This window comes from Camarhynchus parvulus, chromosome 4 (assembly GCF_901933205.1).
Source record: "Camarhynchus parvulus chromosome 4, STF_HiC, whole genome shotgun sequence".
Lineage (NCBI taxonomy): Eukaryota > Metazoa > Chordata > Aves > Passeriformes > Thraupidae > Camarhynchus > Camarhynchus parvulus.
The window spans coordinates 13465277-13483434 of record NC_044574.1 but is presented as its reverse complement, the minus strand read 5'-3'; the positions used below and the strand labels follow the sequence as shown (position 1 = coordinate 13483434).

General features: G+C 36.5%; 1 protein-coding gene across 5 annotated transcripts in view; it reads right to left on the bottom strand.

Moving 5' to 3' along the window:
* Window positions 1-353: 353 nt before the first annotated feature.
* The window catches only part of STX18 (syntaxin 18), a 58968-nt gene continuing 41163 nt past the window's right edge, over window positions 354-18158 (bottom strand). For all 5 annotated transcript variants that reach the window (XM_030948207.1, XM_030948208.1, XM_030948210.1 and 2 more), the window contains 9 exons: window positions 15916-16031; window positions 14682-14759; window positions 14512-14578; window positions 11047-11162; window positions 6563-6651; window positions 3380-3438; window positions 2560-2629; window positions 1899-1979; window positions 354-666 (listed from right to left, as the gene is read on the bottom strand). In XM_030948207.1, coding sequence (XP_030804067.1) covers window positions 571-666; window positions 1899-1979; window positions 2560-2629; window positions 3380-3438; window positions 6563-6651; window positions 11047-11162; window positions 14512-14578; window positions 14682-14759; window positions 15916-16031 — 772 coding nt within the window. In that variant the 3' untranslated portion in view covers window positions 354-570. The remainder of the gene's footprint in view (window positions 667-1898; window positions 1980-2559; window positions 2630-3379; window positions 3439-6562; window positions 6652-11046; window positions 11163-14511; window positions 14579-14681; window positions 14760-15915; window positions 16032-18158) is intronic.

Sequence of the window (18158 nt, the reverse complement as noted above, 5' to 3'; positions counted from 1 at the left end):
ACAATCTGTTTGTGTTGTATTCTCTCTTTTCACTTACAAGTAAAGCTCTTTCCTTGACTCCTTATCATTATTAGTACCATTAGATCAAACTGATTTCTGAGACAAGTAGTTTCAAAGGATTAGAAGTGAAGGTCATTTATGTGCAAAGTGATCACTGTGTACTGAAGTGGTGTGATGAAATAAACGCCTGAGACAGCGTAGATGCTTCTGCACAGTAACAGTTTTCTCTTGCTCTGGGATGGGAGCTGGACTTCCCACAGCACAGGTGGGTGGCTGTGACAAAACCAGTATTGTTGCCTTCTTCTGTTAGGTCTGCTCCAGCTTGCAGCTTTCTTCACAGCTCTTTCAAAGATTTTTGTGTTCTCCAGAGGATAAGTGTGGTTTTGTTTGATACAGGGATTTAAAATGAATGTACTAATGGATATGTGCACAATTTATTTACTGGAAAACATTTTCATCATAGAGGTATGAGAAAATGCATAAAATACCTAGGTATGCTGTTATACCCTGCTCCACTAAAAAAAATGTCAGAAGATTTAGAAACAGAGCATGGAGCCAATATATGTTTAATTAATTATCATACCAGTCCAGGAAAAGCAAGGAGAATGAACACATCACAAGGAAGAAGAGGATCCATACTCTAAATCCAGCATTGTTTTTGATGGCCTGTGAGAGAAAGTTATCCCTGTTACCATTACCAGTAAATACCATTTCAACAGTGGCAACTCAGAATGCCTGTTGGTGGCATCACCCTTCCCTCCCACAAGAGAAACAACAAAATCTGACGTTAATTTCAGGTGAATACAAGTCAGGTTGGCTGGTACCTCTTTAGATTTATCACACTGAAGTCACACTCAAAATCTTAAAATTGCACAAATCAAACTCCAGGAGCTATATTGCAAAGTACATGCTTCAAAGTTAGTTCTAAGTTTCAGAAGTGAAATTCCTTGATTAAAAGGAATCAGGCCTTCATGTTTCTAATAAAGATCTGACTTGAAACAAATGAAAAAACAACAAAACCAAACAACAGGCAAACAAAAACAAAATCCCTGACACCTCTGGAGGTAACTTAGTCACTTATTTCAGTCTCAGAGCCAGTATTTTTCTTGGCTACTCCTTTCCAAAACTGAGATCAGCAGGGGACTTGTTTTTTGCTCTCGTTTTTTAGATTTACATAAGGAATTTTTTTTATATGATACAAACACTAATGTGAGTAACAAAGTTTATTTTACCACCTTTCACAACTGTTTCTCAGGATGTTTTAGGAAACATAGTTCTACCTAAAAATGTGAAAAGTGAAATAAAATATAGCTTCAGTTCTTGCCATGTTTGGTGCACTTTTCAGAAGAGCAGAGCAGTGGACAACTCAGCCTTGAGATACCTTTTCTGTGTGCTCTCAGGAGGGAGAAAGAAGTGAGCCATTTACTCAGTAGCCTAATTTAGGAACTCCATTTTTATTGAAATCTCAGTTCCCAAAAAAAACCATCCTTTCCTTCTATTTAGTAAAGGTGGAAGAGGTTTGTTTACTAGGAGCATGCAAGAGGTGTTCAGAGGCTCTTCTGTTAACACACAGCATTCTGTTTCAACCATTTCAACACTGTCTTATAGTGGTAGTCTGCAATTTCTGCCCCCACTTCTTTGTTTTAAAAAAACTTCACAGGTGCTTAAATGCAAGCCAGGTGCCCTTCATGTTTAAAAACTGCTGAGGCCAAGTAGATTTCTGCAGTCCTGTGTAGCTATTCAGATCATGCTTAGCAAGTGTGAACTATTGAGAAGCTCAGCTACCTTGAACAGTTTTCCCAAACCCCTGTCCTGACACTCCACACCCACTGCACCAGTCCCTGGAAAAAACTGAAAGTTAAGAGAAATTAGTCTAAAACACAACTTCAAGATATTACCTCTCTTATGTCTTCATTGCCTTCTTTTATATTCTCTGTTGCACCCACAACTAATTGATGGATATTGTCAATATCAGTCTCCTGTTTAAAAAATAAATAAAATTGAGAAACAGTAACGAATGTTACAAAAAAAAAAAAAAAAACAACACTTCCAAGGACTTGGGGAACAAACAGAACTCAAAAGTAAAATAAAATCTGGTATTACTAACATCTTTGTTTCATTGATGTAAAGGCAGAGAGTATTACATTACAGTTGTAATTTCTTTTTCGATGATTTTACGAACCTGAATGGAAACCACCAAGACCAGTAGGAAGTCTCCCATTTATCTAGAGTCAAATCTAACCTGTCTGATTTTTCCAGCTCTTTTGGAAAAGGTGACAACATTTCCAGAAAGGATGATGTTACATAACACATTTAACAGAACACCAGTTCTGAGGCAGAGGGATCCTTCTAACACGTCTCTCAATTTCCATTCCTGGTTTGTTTTAGTAAGTAACAACAGTAAATATCTTGATTTTGAATTTGAAAAACGTATATTTTCCTTTACATTTGTATTAAAGATTCATTAATTTTATATTCACAAGTTGGCAATCAAGACCAAAATGCCCCCAAGAAAATCTTCAGGTTGTATTTGCTGCTGTAGTATTAAATTATACTAACCTGCTGCAAGACTTTCTCAGTGAATATCTCTTGTAATCTGGAGATTTCCACCACTTTTCCTTCAATTTGTCTTGGCAAAGAACAGAAACACTCCATTAGAAACTAGTGCAAACATGTCTTGCTGCTGCAGATTCAGACCCTCCAGCCCAGTAAGTGGCTGCTCAGGAGGCCACTGTTCTGTGAGTTGTCTGTGAGGCAGCAATAACAGGGACTAGGGCTTGGACAGTGCCTGCTTGGAAGACAACCAGCCCCCAGTGAAGCCCTGGGAAAGGCACCCCAGAAATGCTCAGTGAGCAGCTTTCACTGCCAGGTATTTCACCTGTCTCCCTTCTTTCATTTCATGTAATACCATCCATGCTGGGCTTTAAGCAGTTGACTTTGACACACCCTTTTCATATGCTACTCTGGTGTGTGCAGTTCACCTGGCCTAGGACTGATACCCAGAAGTCAATTTGTAGCTCAGGCAGCTGTTTGGGTGTTCTGCACAGCTGGGGAGAGTGATGGCACCACTGCCTCTCTCTGCATGGGGTCAGCAGCAGCACCTCCCCTGCTGCCATCTGGATATCCAGCAGACAACAGGACAGAAATGGAAAATGTAGTACCTTAAAACGTGGATAAGGGAGAATGTAAGAATGCCTTCCAAATGTAACCAGTGCTACCATTCTTTACGCTGTGGGACAGCACATGGTTCCTTTCCTGGGCATTGGTGATTTGTCCCAGGAGCAGGCAGGTGTCCTGCAGCCAATGCCCTGCACATGGGGGCTGACTGGGGCATGGGACCAGCACGGGCCACTGTCTGTCAAGTGACAGAAAACTGTACCTGACTTCATCGAAGAGATTGTTCATTTCACCAACAAGTCTCTGGTTCTCCTGTTCAAACTGGAAAAAGGGGAAATGACACATGAACTTTATAGGTTTAACTTCCCAGAAGTGAGTCTGAAATGACAGGTATGTGTTTGAAGAAGGGTAACAGTGTATCCTCACAGAGAAAGGTTTAGTCTTCTGACATGGGCAATTTCTATCAAAAGAATGAAGAAAAAAATTTATTTCTTTGAACATCCAGATTTCTTTAAACATCCGGATCTCTTTTTGTACTAGAGGCTCACTGCCTACCTCATTGGTAGAACAGCCTTCTCTCCTGGGTCAAAGGATTCCACAGAGTCTAAGAGGAAGGTTACTGGGCACTGCCACCTTCACTGTGGGGTAGAAGTCTCAGGGAAGGTGCCCAGCTCCATAAATTGAAGGGGAACAGAGAGTAACATACTGTTGCAGTATGTTGCTGTACAGTTCCATTGATTTCCACTCTAAGGATCCAATGGTGTTGTCAAATGAAATAATACCAGTGTTGCAACACATTCAAATGTCATTGTCACTGCTGTATGTAGTGACACCACCTACAGAGAAGAGCATTTTTGAAAATATGATCACCTAAAATATATTTATTTTATATTTACTTCACAGCAGCAGATGCTGTGCTTCATCACTGCACTGCTTTACATTCATAACTACTGTATGTCTGGTTCTGGTGGAGCCACCTCACAGCAAAGCCAAGGCACAGAGCAATGAAATAGAGCCACAAGATTTAGTGCTGTGGTTGCCAGTTGGTTCTTGAGTGACTAAGTGGGGCCACCATGCTGCAATTGGTTTTTTTGGCTTCTCTAAGGATATCTGTACAAATATTCAACATTAGAAATCCCCTATTTTACTGCCTAAAAACAGATGGTAACTAATTGAGAAGACAAATTTTCAGTAAAGAAACAGTGAATGACTTTAATCCTTTACAAATAGCACAAATCCACTTGAGAAAGTATTCTTTAAAAAGTCTCTGATATTTAAAACCTTCCACTGGCACAGATTGCCTTTTAAACTGCTAAATGATCTTTGCAACTTGAAATCATGGCTGATGGAGCACTTGCACAGACAGCTGTTAAGATATGCTAAAACAGACAATTGAACAAAGGGTTTGAGCTCTGAACACATCATATACCAGTGCGTCACAAAGGGATTTACATGATGGGAACATAAAACCAAGCTCTAGCAATCAGTATAGCTCAGTGATTTATGGCTTATTGAAGGAGCCTCTTTTATGACAGTGAAATATTCTGTTACCCCAAAGTATGGCATAAAGTGACAAACTGCTTAATATATGGCTAAAAAATCCAAGGCATAAAAGAAATAATCACCACTCCTTTTAGTTATTCCACAAGAGAAGTCATTAGATGTGCTGTCCCTGAATTTAAGACAAAACCAACCAACCAAAAAAAAGATAAAGTGAGAAAAGTAGGTATTTTCACGACTCCAAACAGCAGAGAGATTTTTCCCACTCAATGCAATCACAAGACATCTGTTCACAATAACTGTAAAAAAACATGAATGTACCTGTATTCAGAGTTATAGACTGAAATTTATTGTGTAAATCATGCAGTAGGCCTGCAAATATTTTGAACAACATCAAGCTCTCTCCCGAAGGTAAACTAGTGATAGGAATTGGTGTTTTAGCAATGATAGGGCTTTAATTCATTATTTTATCTACATGAAGGATCATGGAACCATGACTGAGGATTTGCTAAGTATGATATGACACAAACCATCCCAATTTAAAGCCAACACAGCAGTTTACAGATTGCAAGGTATCCTTTTCATAGAATTGTTTAGGATAGAAAAGATCTACAGATCAAGATAACAACCCAAGGCCACCACTACACCATGTCCCTAAGTGCCACGTCTACATGTCTTTTAAACACCACCAGGGATGGTGACTCCACCACTTCCCTGGGCAGTGTGTTCCAAAGCTCAAAAACCCTTTCAGAGAGGAGACTTTTCCTATGATCCCAGGCCTACAAAACACAACCTGCATTAATTTTCAGTCAGAAGGCCCTGTCAGAGCCATCATCCCAACTCTCATTTCCCTGTTTCACTGGAAGCTGACAGCAAGGGGCCTAATGGCATTGTGCCTAAAGAAGGGAGAATGAAAATATGTGCAGAATTATCTTTTAAAAGAAAACACAAAGCAGGAGTAAGCCTCTAGATTTTAGACTGGCACTCAAGAACAACATGAGAGCATACAGAGCAGCCTTTGAAGAACATTTTCTCTTTAACAAGCCATACCATAATTGTGTGCAACTCAGTCATCTCTGACTGGAAGAATGATGTGTACTGTGTCTGGGAACACCTCGAATCACTGCCAAGGAAGCTTCACAAAGTCATACTGCTGCAGCCCTTTGCCCTATAAAACTCACTCTTCTGATAGCTGCACAACTACTGATTTAATCAGTTTTTCTTTCTTTATATAAACCCAAGGCAGTGTGTGTTAATGTAGAGAGGTTTTCTAAGAAATCTGAACTATGCTCAAAATGATAAATTTTAGGAGTATCAAAAAATCTGAGAGTCTGTCAGCAATCATACCTATGTCAGAAATTTCTTATTCAAATGTAAGCAGAATTGGATCAATCTATAAACATCCCAATAGCAGAGAAATGCAAAAGTGTTAAAATTAATGACATTCTGTTGTGACAGACATCTTGTAGCTATTTCTGATTTTGATAATAAAAAATAAAAATAAATAAAATGAAGAATAACTTCACAGTAATAGTTAAATAGTACAACTACATTTATGTTCTAGAAACTGCCCAAGAACAAAGGGCAAAAATTTATTCTTTCAGAAGTTTCATAAGGATTCTTCTGATGTTGCCTTGACTTCTATTGTTTACTGACTAAACAAAGCAATTTATGATTGTAATGGTAGAAAACAATTTTAATTTTGATTGTTGAAAGATAGCTTTTATTAATTTCATGTCTCCATGTAAATATTTTGTAGCATTTTTAAATACTAGCTGCTACCAGAAGAAACAGGAAGTCACAAGCAAAAAATGTATCTTTTTACAGCATTATTCTGCATAAAATGTTAAAAGTTAATTTAGGTGAATCTGGACTTCTTTTTTTTATCACACATGAATACAACAGAAAATACAATAAAATGGAGAACTAGACAGGACAAACATACCATTTGTATTTCTTCAGGTGACAGCTCATCTTCACCTCTGCCATCCCCCCATAATCCAAGGTTACTTTGGGCATCAGGCAGATTCCTCTCTGTAAAAGAACCACCAAACACTTGAGACACTGAATAGCACAGGGCACCGAATGGTAAAGTAAAAATAATTTTTCATCCATGTTAGACTGATCATGAAATTGTTGTATCTCCTTTGTCAGTTACTGAGATTCACCCTGTATTTACAGCACAAAATTACATCAATAACCTTTAATTTCTGAACAGGGCCAAAGGTCTTCATATAGGTTTAATTTTGTAAACTAAAGCTCCATTAACATACTGACTGAGAGGGATGTAAAGCAACACATAATGCACTAAAAGAGCTTTTAGGGCACAAAATACTGTACAGTTGTCTTTTAACAGATAAAACCACACAATTTTCAAAATGACAGCCTATATGCAAAGTATTATCTTCCAGTAAGAACTTGACAGAACCAGCAGCTCCTCCTTTCAGAAACTAAAGACAGAATCTCAAAGATGTTTTGAGCAAAGCTCACCGATGAACTCGATTTTGTCATGCTCTTTAAACTTCCTATTCCAGTGCAAATCCCACACCACACTGTGCAAGGGGTCTTCCAGCATATAACAGGAATCAGCTCCAACCCCACAAATTAACCATAACACATCAAAGCTGCTTCATTCATTCCAGTAGTATTTTCCCTTTGATTAAAGCTATTCATCTGCATAAATCGTTGTGTAAGTCTGGCATAAAAGATCTTGAAGGGCTATTTCTGGGATATTCCCTTCTGGAAGATTTAATTTTAGGCTTAATTATATACTTCTGGTTATAGAGGAAGAAGTTAGAAAAGAAACTGTGCTACAGGAATCTACTGTTTCTGAAGCTGTTCTAGCATCAATGTTTAAAAACCTTTTAAGACTGCAGCCTTGAGAAAGCCTCTCTTCTCCCCACTGGCTGTAACAATCTTAAAAACCCAAGAGAGAACTGTACCACTCCACAATGGATCAACCCTCAACCTCCTTTGATTGCAAATTAAAACACAGAAAGATTTAGGTTTTAGTTTTTCATACATTTCAGGCTCCCTATTTATTCCAGTCAATCTTTTAAGCATTTATGTGTATTTCAATTTGTTTTAACTTCCTAGATATAATTTTTTTTAATTGCTTAAGCAGCACTAATGCATCATCATTCAGAGGCTGACTTGTCTTGGGAAGCCTCTGAAAGGAGCAGTCTTATTTATAAACACATACATGAAAAGAGATACAAGGAGAAGTTTTCCCTTTGTATTCTCCATGATAGTATTTATGCAACTCTTGAAAACATCAATATTGTAAAAGAGTATTGTGTATGTGTCCTTTATAAACTTTTTTTGGCCTCCCAACAACCTAACCAGGATGCATAAACAATGACAATGTTACAAATGGGGGATGCAGATAAGGAATATAATAAATTTATTTTAAAAACAACCCCAAACCAAAAAATAGATCAGCTCTTTCTTATACTAATAAAGCATAAACCCAAGAATCTCTTTAAAGATTGTTTAGAAAGCATCCAAGTATTTTTTCCACGGGGTATTATCAGTATTTCAAATCTATTTCAGAGAATCACAAAACTTACTTGTTTAGGTAATCAATGTATTTACATTATATCAAAATTACAATAAATTATTTACCGTATTCAAACAAAAAAAGATAATTAGTTTATGGAGAAAAAAAAAAAGAGAAGACCCAGAGGAACCAATTAGTTTCAGGCCCTGCCATCACTGTTAAAAAACAGCACCTGTATCCAATGTGATGGCTAATAAGCAAATATACTTATGGTAAGAGGTAAGCAAGACACATGTATCTCCCCAGGGTTCCTCCTGTCACTGTGGGATGTTTTGGGCTTTCTGCAGCTTTCATGGAGCTGACATTAATGCTTTTCTGCAATTCAGCCAGCAAAAGCTAAACTACATTTTTATTTCAGAAAGAGAAGTAGTTAACTTGTGACAGAGATATAAAATAATGATCAAATCCTTTGAACCTTTTTCCATGCTGAAAGGAGACAGCTGCTAAGCTTGTGGACCAGTTCAAAAGCTACTCATTATTTACATTTATTTCCATGAATTAAATGTCAAATTTGTAATATGCAAATAAATACTGCCAGTATACAGAAGCTCTCCAGAGAGACTATTTTCCTACCATGAGGCATGTCCACTATAATTCTAATGTAAACAGGTGCTTTGGCACAAAACAAAGGTAATCACATTTTGCTTTGGTTTCTGCCAAAAAGCCAGACAGAACCCAAGTTGTGCTTCAGCACATTAAGTAGCACATTCAGCTGTTCATCACAGTGTTCAAATTAAGGACAGAACCACAAGCTGCTCTCAAAAGTATCTTTACAGAGGAGATTTAGCCCAAGGGACCCAGGCATGGTGCTGATGGCTAATTCATAAAAATAAATGATCACCATTCTCTAAACCACCAACATCCTGAAGATGAAAGAGCTGATTTCAAAATGCAAGCATTTCTCTGGCTTCCTAAAAGTTTGAAAAGTTACTTGAAAAAAAAAGTATAAATCAAAGGCTGTAAAATCTAAACTGAGCTTCTTGTTTCCTAGTCATCTTGTTCATGTTATTTTCACACTTTGACAGCCACCTACCAGCAAAGTCACAAGGCTGATTCCTATAAGCAGCAGCAACCAGCACTTACCCTTATGTGAGGAATCACAGGCTGTGTGCATTGGCATACTGTTCCAGACAGATTTATTTTGATATACAAGTCCCATAGTTTTCTCAAAGTCTAGTCAGCAACCCCTCATAAGTACTGCAGCAGCACCACCTGTGTGGCAGGACCCCTACTTTCTCATAAAAATTAAAGCAAAAACTCATGAAAGTGAGAACTGGAGTAATCAAAATTAATGTGCAATAAAATAGCTGCATTTCTATTTACTGCAGTGGCTTGCTGTGTCCAAGGCAACCAAGGAACAGTATTTTCCATGGTGTGGCACAGATTTTTGGAGCTAAAAATGTAATGACACTATGTGGTGGGAGAATGCAGGGACATTTGGTAACAAGGAAAGAGCACAGGGCAATGAAGATGCTACTGTGCTGCTGCTTCTCCAGTGGCACCAGCTCACAGCTGCAAAACACTGATAACAGGTTAAGGTGAAACTCATCTGTGTGCCTGTGTGCTGCATCACTTATGACACACTATAAAAAGGTAAGCACTAGAAATGGCACATAATCAAAACCTGTACTTCTCACAATAAATTCAGTGTCAGAGGGGAAAAAAAGGCACACTGATAGGGCTGCAGAAGTACAAACTGGTTAGGAAGATAAGCAAAGCCATTATCAGAAAATGAAGTTGTTCAGACATTGTGAGGTAATTCAATGTTAGAGACTACATCCAGAAGTGGAGCACCCACTTCACATGAATCCACGCTCTGTATGGCCCTGGAATCACCTAACAGAGGAATTTTACTTTTAATAAAATCACTAAAGAAACAACAACTATTTCTCAGAATAATATGGCCAACCACTGCATTTATTCTATCCTGACAATGTATTATCACAATGGAATGTAATTAGAAGGAAAAAAAAATCCTGCTGTAAATCACAGGGTACCTTGGTCTGCTTTAGACAAAGAGTGGGAGACCTCAAGCCAGGGAAAGCAATTTCAGAATCACAGAAACAAGATTTCTATTTAGGCATGAAATCTAAAATTATCTGCATAGTGGTAGTACTCCAAAAGGCATTTAGCTCCAAAGCTCTGCCAGCATCCACATCCCAGGACAGGCTGAAATGGCTAAGAGAATTGAAATGGCTTTTATCCCTCAGCCTGACAAGCAGGCAACCAGGAATGAGAATCAATGCTCACAAACCCCATCAAGATCTGCACCATCTCAAATGACCCCAAGGTCAGAGATACTGCTTTGGACTTCTGCCTATCTCCTGCCCCCTGAAAGATGAGATGAAATTCTCCCAGCAGGGCAACTCAATGCTGTCAAGAAGAAAGCCCCAAAACTACTGGATCTGACCAGCCAATAACCTCCTCTGTGTGAGCATGTTCCACCTTGGAGTTCCTACTGTAGGAGTCTCCAACTCAAGGTCTTGGTGCTTAAAAACTACAGAATGTTCTGAGGGAGTCATTGACCTACTTGCTAATTCCTTGCATTCAGTGAAAGGAATATGGAAAAATCAGAAAAATTTCAGAAGATATTGATAAAAATAAATGAAAAGGAAAGAGTGCATAAAGAGGTTATTAAGAGGATGAAAAATTCAGCAAAGCATATGATTTCTTTAGCTGGTATGTCAAAAAGTTTAAGATTTTGCTTCCTCAGTCTCACAGTATGCTTCACAGAAGCCTGATCATCTCAAGCAAGATGGAAATGGAAAACCTGCCAGTCATAGCAACTGGCCCTTCTAAAGTGAAGGAAGTACTATCAACCAGACAGGTCTTGCCACAAAAGGTAAAATGTAACTACACTTTATTCCTACCTTTGCTTTCCTCAGCAGAAAGTTTTTCTTCAGAATCCTCTAAAGGACTCTGTGAAGATTTTTCAGCGGAAAGCGCTGATTTGGACACATTGCTCTGCTCAGGTTCAAGTTTGGACCTAGAAGTACAAGAGCCAATGATTTAACTAATACTACACAGATGTATTTCTCTAAAATGAGAAAAACCACAGATTACTAAATTCAATACTTTAACTCTTGTGAACTTCACATTAAAGATTTTCCAGTCGAGATACAAAATGTACTTAGCAACTGTCACTGAAATATTGCTACAAAGGCAAAGAAAGTGTGAATATTATTCCTGGAAAAAATGCACCACATGCTCAGAGTTGAGAATATTGAAGGCTACAGCATAAAAATACTGACACTTTATTAAATTTCCTTTCAAACATCCAGTGTATTAATTTTTTTTTAAGCCAACATTTAGGTCATATGAAAAATTTTTAATAGCAATGGCCAAGCACAACTTCTTCATTTTTTTCAAATAATAATGACAATTTTACATTATATTTTCAATTGTCATAAAGGAAACACAATAGAATTAGCTTTTTATACTACTTCTTAATCCCTATTAGGTAATTTTAATACAAAGGCAATGCAAAACATGAGAAACTTATTCAGTGATTATATATTAAGTACTTGTCAAGTATGTTTGAGTGTGGCATCAAAAAATGTTGAAATTAGTGGTATTTTTTCCAGTAAATTTCTGTGGTTTATTGTTATCTACAATGAATTCTGTAACTGCTAAATAGCAAGCAGTTAAATGTCAGTAATGCTGTTGGACAAGGTAAAGAACTAAAACCCAATGGGTGGAATCACCTGCTGTGCCAGGTGATTCCATCCTACCCTTTATCACTTCCTACCCTCTCCAATATAATCAGCAGTTAATCTCATTATGATTTGCAATTCTCCCCTGTGCCTAACAGAAGGTGCTGCTTTTTGTGCTCCTTCTTTGCATTGTGCCTAAATTCTAACCCATAATTAGAAAATTCAGTGAAAACCAGAATATAATGCAATTGTCATAACTGAGTGATTGCTATTTAACAGTAGCAGGGAACCTTTTTTAGTGATAAAACCTCTGCAAGTATTGGGCAATTTTACAAAGAAGAATTCTTCTCTCATCTCCTCCCTCTCAAATTTGCCTAATAATAATAAAGAAAATACTTATCTACATATCTGTGCAGTTCAAATAATAGTTTTAATACTACTAAAACCCCAATTCCCCAGGCAACAAAAATATCAGCTTGATTTGAATAACTCCATACATAATTCACAAAATCTTGTAATGGAAAAAGAAGTTTAAAATTGAAATTAAATATAATCTTGAATACTAATAAACATTAAAATTGAAAATCACAACCAAGTACCTTCACAGAAAGAAATGCTTGTGTTTCTATTTCTCATTTTTAATTTCTGTGAAACTAGTCCTAACCAGCAGAACTTCTAAATCAAAATATGTGAGTGAATACATACAGGCAACCTCTGTAAGAAAATTATAACGCTCAGGCAATTTTTGGAAGAGCTTAGGATACTTATAGCTATAGAAGGAAACATGATGAAATATAGTTCTATGGCAAACTTTTCAGTATTGTCTGATATGAACATATTTTAAATTGACTAAATTGCAGGAAAGAAGAGCTACACTAGGATTAATTTATTTCTAAAGAAACATATTCCTTTATTGTTTGTTGTCCTTATTGTGCACAGTAAAGGAATACAGAAAACTTTCAATTTAAAATGAACAAAGTGTCTGGGATGCACTGTTTAAAAGATGCCTGGCTCTTTTAAGATACATGTTCTTATCACATAAAGCACCTGCTGAAATCCTCAGGGAAGTTACAAATCAATTACAGTATTTTACTTTAAGTCATAATAAAGATTGGGTTATGCCCTGTGATTTATTTGAATTGAATTTTAATTTAAATGACAATTTAGCCATTACATCACATCTGCAATGCATACAGACTCCACTTGGTCAACACCTGTTTTCTAGTTCTTACATCCACAAAGAGAGACATAGAGGGACCCTCCAATAATAAGAATGTATCTTTTGGGTTAATTCTTAATGCCTTATTGCTCTTTAGTTAAGTGGTACTCTAACTTCTGAAATAATGCATCAAATTGAGGTTTTTTCTCTGTTTATTCATCTGAGAAATGCTGAACCTGGGATTTCACATGGGAAGGGTAATGTAAGAGTATTAACTAACAGAAGAGCTGATATTCATTAGCTACTGCTTCGACTGCAGGAACAATGCTCTCTTTCTTCGAAGCTCTTTCACATGAAGAATACTGATAAGATTCTGTATTTTTACACATTAAAAATATCACACAGTGTGTTTCTGTATAGCTTTTTTTCTGAAAAGTTATGAGAGCTACAAAAACACCAATGCTTTACTTTTCTCTCATTACTTCTTACCAAATTTCAAAAGTGGTTTGCGATACTTTGTTTTCTTGGTTTTGGTCTGATCCTCCACATGTACTACCATTTATGTCTCATAAGGATACATTTGAGTCAATCTAATTGTGCCTAATCAGGCTGAATCATTCTGAATAAAATACACTTATGAACTTTTGAAAACACCTCTCTGGTTCAATGTAACTATAGCTGATCAACCCAAACACCAAACTGATAAATCAGCATCAAGTCTTGGAAAAACACTCAAGAATTTATTTATGTGCACATTCTAGAACTATATTTTTTAAATTAAAATATAGATAATGGACTTTAAGGTTATTATCCAAATAATGCAGAGTGAGAAGACGTGGAAAGCCTCTCAGGTATTGAATAAATTGCAAACCTCCTCACGTTCCCTATCATTCTCACAATTGGGAGTATGCAGAAAAAGAAAGTGAAGAAGTATGGGATTTGAAACTTGACTGAAAAAAAATCCCACCAAACCAAAAAGGCAGCAAGCAATCACCTTTAATGTCTCCTAGACATGTTCAGCTCTACATGAGCAGCCTTAACAAGTGCCACTATAAGCAGTGGAAGCTCTTGTTTCAGTTCAGAAGCTACATTCTAGTTTTTTATTTTCATCATGTTTCTGCTTGCCATGAACACCTGCCATCTCAAGTAGTAATTATTGACAACAGAGTCACTTGTCTAGCAGAAAGATAGGACCTTTAAAAAAAAGCAAAAAAAAACTTGGTGAATTTGTAGAAGTCAAATAGATTTATTAACTCACATTTTACTGATTTGGTGTTTTTATCCTTTACCTAAATGAGAACTACAAGACTACAAGAACTATAATGGTACTCTGCCACTCTCAGACTTGACTTCACATGCCTGAAGTGTACAGAGCCCTGGAATGCACCTGTTTACTGCAGAAGTTGCTCCCAACCACAAACTTCCATTAAAACAACCTCCTTAGCATCTAAACATGAACAATGGTTTTGCTGAATGTCCTACAAGTGAAAGGCACAGTTAAACAATTTTTTGACACTACTCACAGTCTCTTCTTATCTATCACTCGCTTAACTCGGATGGCTCTTTGCTCAGAATACAGCTTGCACACCCCTGTTCAAGACAGCAGTAAACAAAATTTCAGGTTAAAAGAGCAAGATTCCATTCTTGGAAAATGCAATCATCCATTTGTAACTATTCAGTAAATACTAAGTACTTTTTAAGTAATCTTCAATGAAATCCAAGACAGCTGTTCTGTGTTCCTTCACCTGAGCAGACTGGACACCCTTGTGTGCTGAAATACAAAAGAAAATATAAAACAATGTTTTAACTTTTTTATTTTTTTTTAATTCCACAACAGTTTGCACTTTCAGTTGATATTCAAGTTATATTCAAAAGCCTAGTCACATTTTATATATGTTATATATTAATATTTCTTTTAAACATAGCTATATTTAAATATGGATTCTCTAAAACAGCAAGTCATTACAACAAACCAAAAAGTGAAAATAACTAATAGTTATAGTCCTATAGTATTTTTATATATGCCATAGAGTTCTATTATGTCAAATAAACTCTAAACAGGAATAAGTGACATCTAGCTAAGAACAGCAGAATAACTCTAGAGATTTAACTTGCTTAAATTTTGAACTTGCTCAAATTTTCTGGTATATAGACTATGCGGAAATTTTGGGGATTTATTGTCCCAAAAATCCTTTTAATTCACGTATATGGATATTTTTCAGTTTTATACTATGCAGTTGCCATGCATGACTGACATTCAGTGGTTCTGAATAATGCTACAACTATATTTAGATGGCATTTTAAAGCTGATGAAAATATTTGGTGTATCAACAAAATACAGAGATACAGCAAGTCAACTTGAAAATGGTAACACAGAAATTCTCTGTCTATGACTCTCCCAAGATAGTGTAGTAAAGGTATGACCCCATATTCAAGTTGTCAAAAACACTTTTAATTTAGCAGGACTCTGTTAAAGTTATTTAATTATCTCTAACTTGGAAGTACTATACCTTACAGGTAGACAAGCTAGTAAAAGACAACCATCAAATCTAGAGAGCTTTGGTTTAGGCCTCTGTGCTACAGCGCTGAATTACTACCCAAGTAGCAAATATTTAATACTCTTTTTTATACTTTTTAACCTTGAGTGTTTCTGTGCTATTACTCAAAGTTTGAAGTTCAAATACTGGTGTATTTGAACACATAAACAAAAATCTATGCTGTGGCTTCTTTTTCCACCATCATTAAAGAAAATGGAATTACAGTACTAATCAGCTAATGGGATTACACCAATTTAAATAAGAAGTCAATGAGACTTCCCCCATCTTTCTCCTAAAGCATTTAAGATTCACCATTATGCACCAATATTCAGCATTACCTTAGCCTTTATCAAGAGCTAAAAAAAACCATGTAAGAACTGCTTAGTTTACCTTCTGTTCTGAGCTGATGAATGGCATCAGCACACGTTCTCATAAACACCTGGGCATCTTGATCTATCTGGTCACGCTCTGTATCCGTCATCCTCACATACTCAGACATAATATGGCTGAGAAACAAGACAAACTTGTCACTTAAAACACATAAAATCCACAAGCACACACCTTACACCTTCTTGCAACCCACCATCTTTGTGAGAACTTTTCTGCAACACTGATTTTCACAGAAGAAATAATAAGAAGTACAGTAACTACCAATGATAAAAATGCCACTCCTATAAAGTTGGGAGGCTTTTTTTAAGAACACTTTTACTAGTAAAGTATGTAGAAAAAAGAGAATCTCCTATCATCTTGTACATAACCAAACATAGAGCAGATAAGGAAAAAATACAGCTAGAAAATATATCATTGCCCTTGGTACTTATTCCAATAAAGTGTCGTAAAAACACAAAACCAATTCAGATAAAGGGATAGCTCAAATACTGAAAGAAGTACGAAAAAAAATTATCCTAAATACAGTGCTTCATTTTTAAAGAAGCTGTACTATGAAATTGTGAATTCAATCTAGAGGAGGAATACTGGAAAATAATGCACAATTATAATACCATATTGACTGCAGTATTTATTAAAACCTGTTCTCATTGTTTATATCAATTTTAGATTATACATTACGCATTTAGTATTTTCTAATGCTATTAATACATCTTTTTGTTGCTAAATAAATAAAAATGGAGACCCGTCCTTAAAATATTGACTCACTGCAGGTGACCAGCAGAAAAGCATACTGTATGAAGGTATTTAACAGTGTTTCCACAGCCATAGGTGACAGGATAAAACTCTGCTACAGCAAAAAAAAGTTCATCTTGTGTTTCCTGGTGATGTAGTGATCACAGCCTATTATATCTGCTCTTTAAAAAAGGAAAGACAATCTTAACTCATGTTTGCATTTCAAATTATTTTTTTAATATGTGAAAACTTCCTCATGTGTAATGCAACTACATTGCTGCAGTAACACAAGTAAAAAGAGAAGATCTTCAATATTTAACCTGATATTCTAAGAGATCTCTTACACACTTCACTGCAATAATGGCAAAGCTCCCCTGTGTCTGCTGCAATTCCAGGCACAGGGAAGCCCACAACCAGTTCACACAACCCTGTTCCATCAGCTCATCCCACACAAAGCCAGCAGCTCCCCCCTGCAAAATCAATGTACTGCAAGCACGGGTCCAGATCCCCTCCACAAAGCTTTAAGTATACTCTAAATAATAATACTCTATAATACTCTTTGAGTATTATATCACAATCTCCTCATTCCCATCCCACACTGCTGGTTTTCCATGAAAAATCAGCATATTGTTAATCTCAAAAATTAGTATCTGCTTATTGGTCAGCTAGTACACAAGGACAGATTAGCAAGCAAACAGTAAGACAAACTAATTAGAAGTAATATTCTATATTTTATATGTTTGTTTCCGAAACTGCCAGGTATTTGACATCTAAATATCAGGGCTTTTTTTCCCTCCCCCTGTTTAAAACTATTCTATATCATAAAATTATTCTTTATTCCTTAGTAGTGTTTCCGTTTGTAATTCTAAGCATGTGTAAAGACAGGAAATCCATTCCTACATCCATTTCCACAAAGGCCAAGATAGAAGGGGACCATTAAGCCCATCTGGTATGGCATAATTCATAATATCATTCAGTGAGCTCAGCCCAGAAAGTTACTTGAGCATTTTAGGGCACACAGACTTAGGTGGGAAATAAGGATGGAGTAACAGCTGTATGACAGCTTCTTGACAAAAAAATGCCACTCTTCTATTTCAGATTACAATAATAAATTCTGGCTGGTCTGCTGTTGAACAGGATATAAAGTTCCTGTGTTTATATGTCTGGCTTCTTGTACCCCTCCCAGCCTTGTAGTGTTTGCAGAGCTCTACACTTTCCATGCACTTTTTAACATAAGAGGGTAAAATAAAGATTAAAAAATGCAAACCAGAATTTTATTTTAAATCAGACTTAGAAATAAATAAGAAAAAACTTGCCTCAGGCACACTTAATTTTTAACGAACAGTTTAACTAATGGTAGTGTAGTGATACACTGAGGATAATTGCAACAGCTTTTTAACTTTGGGAAGTTGTTAAGTTACTTTTCTTAGTTGCTGATAGAAAAACAGGGCAGATTAAATTCTTAAATAGTAGTTTCACAGCTTCAAAGCTAGTAAAATGCAGCTTAATCC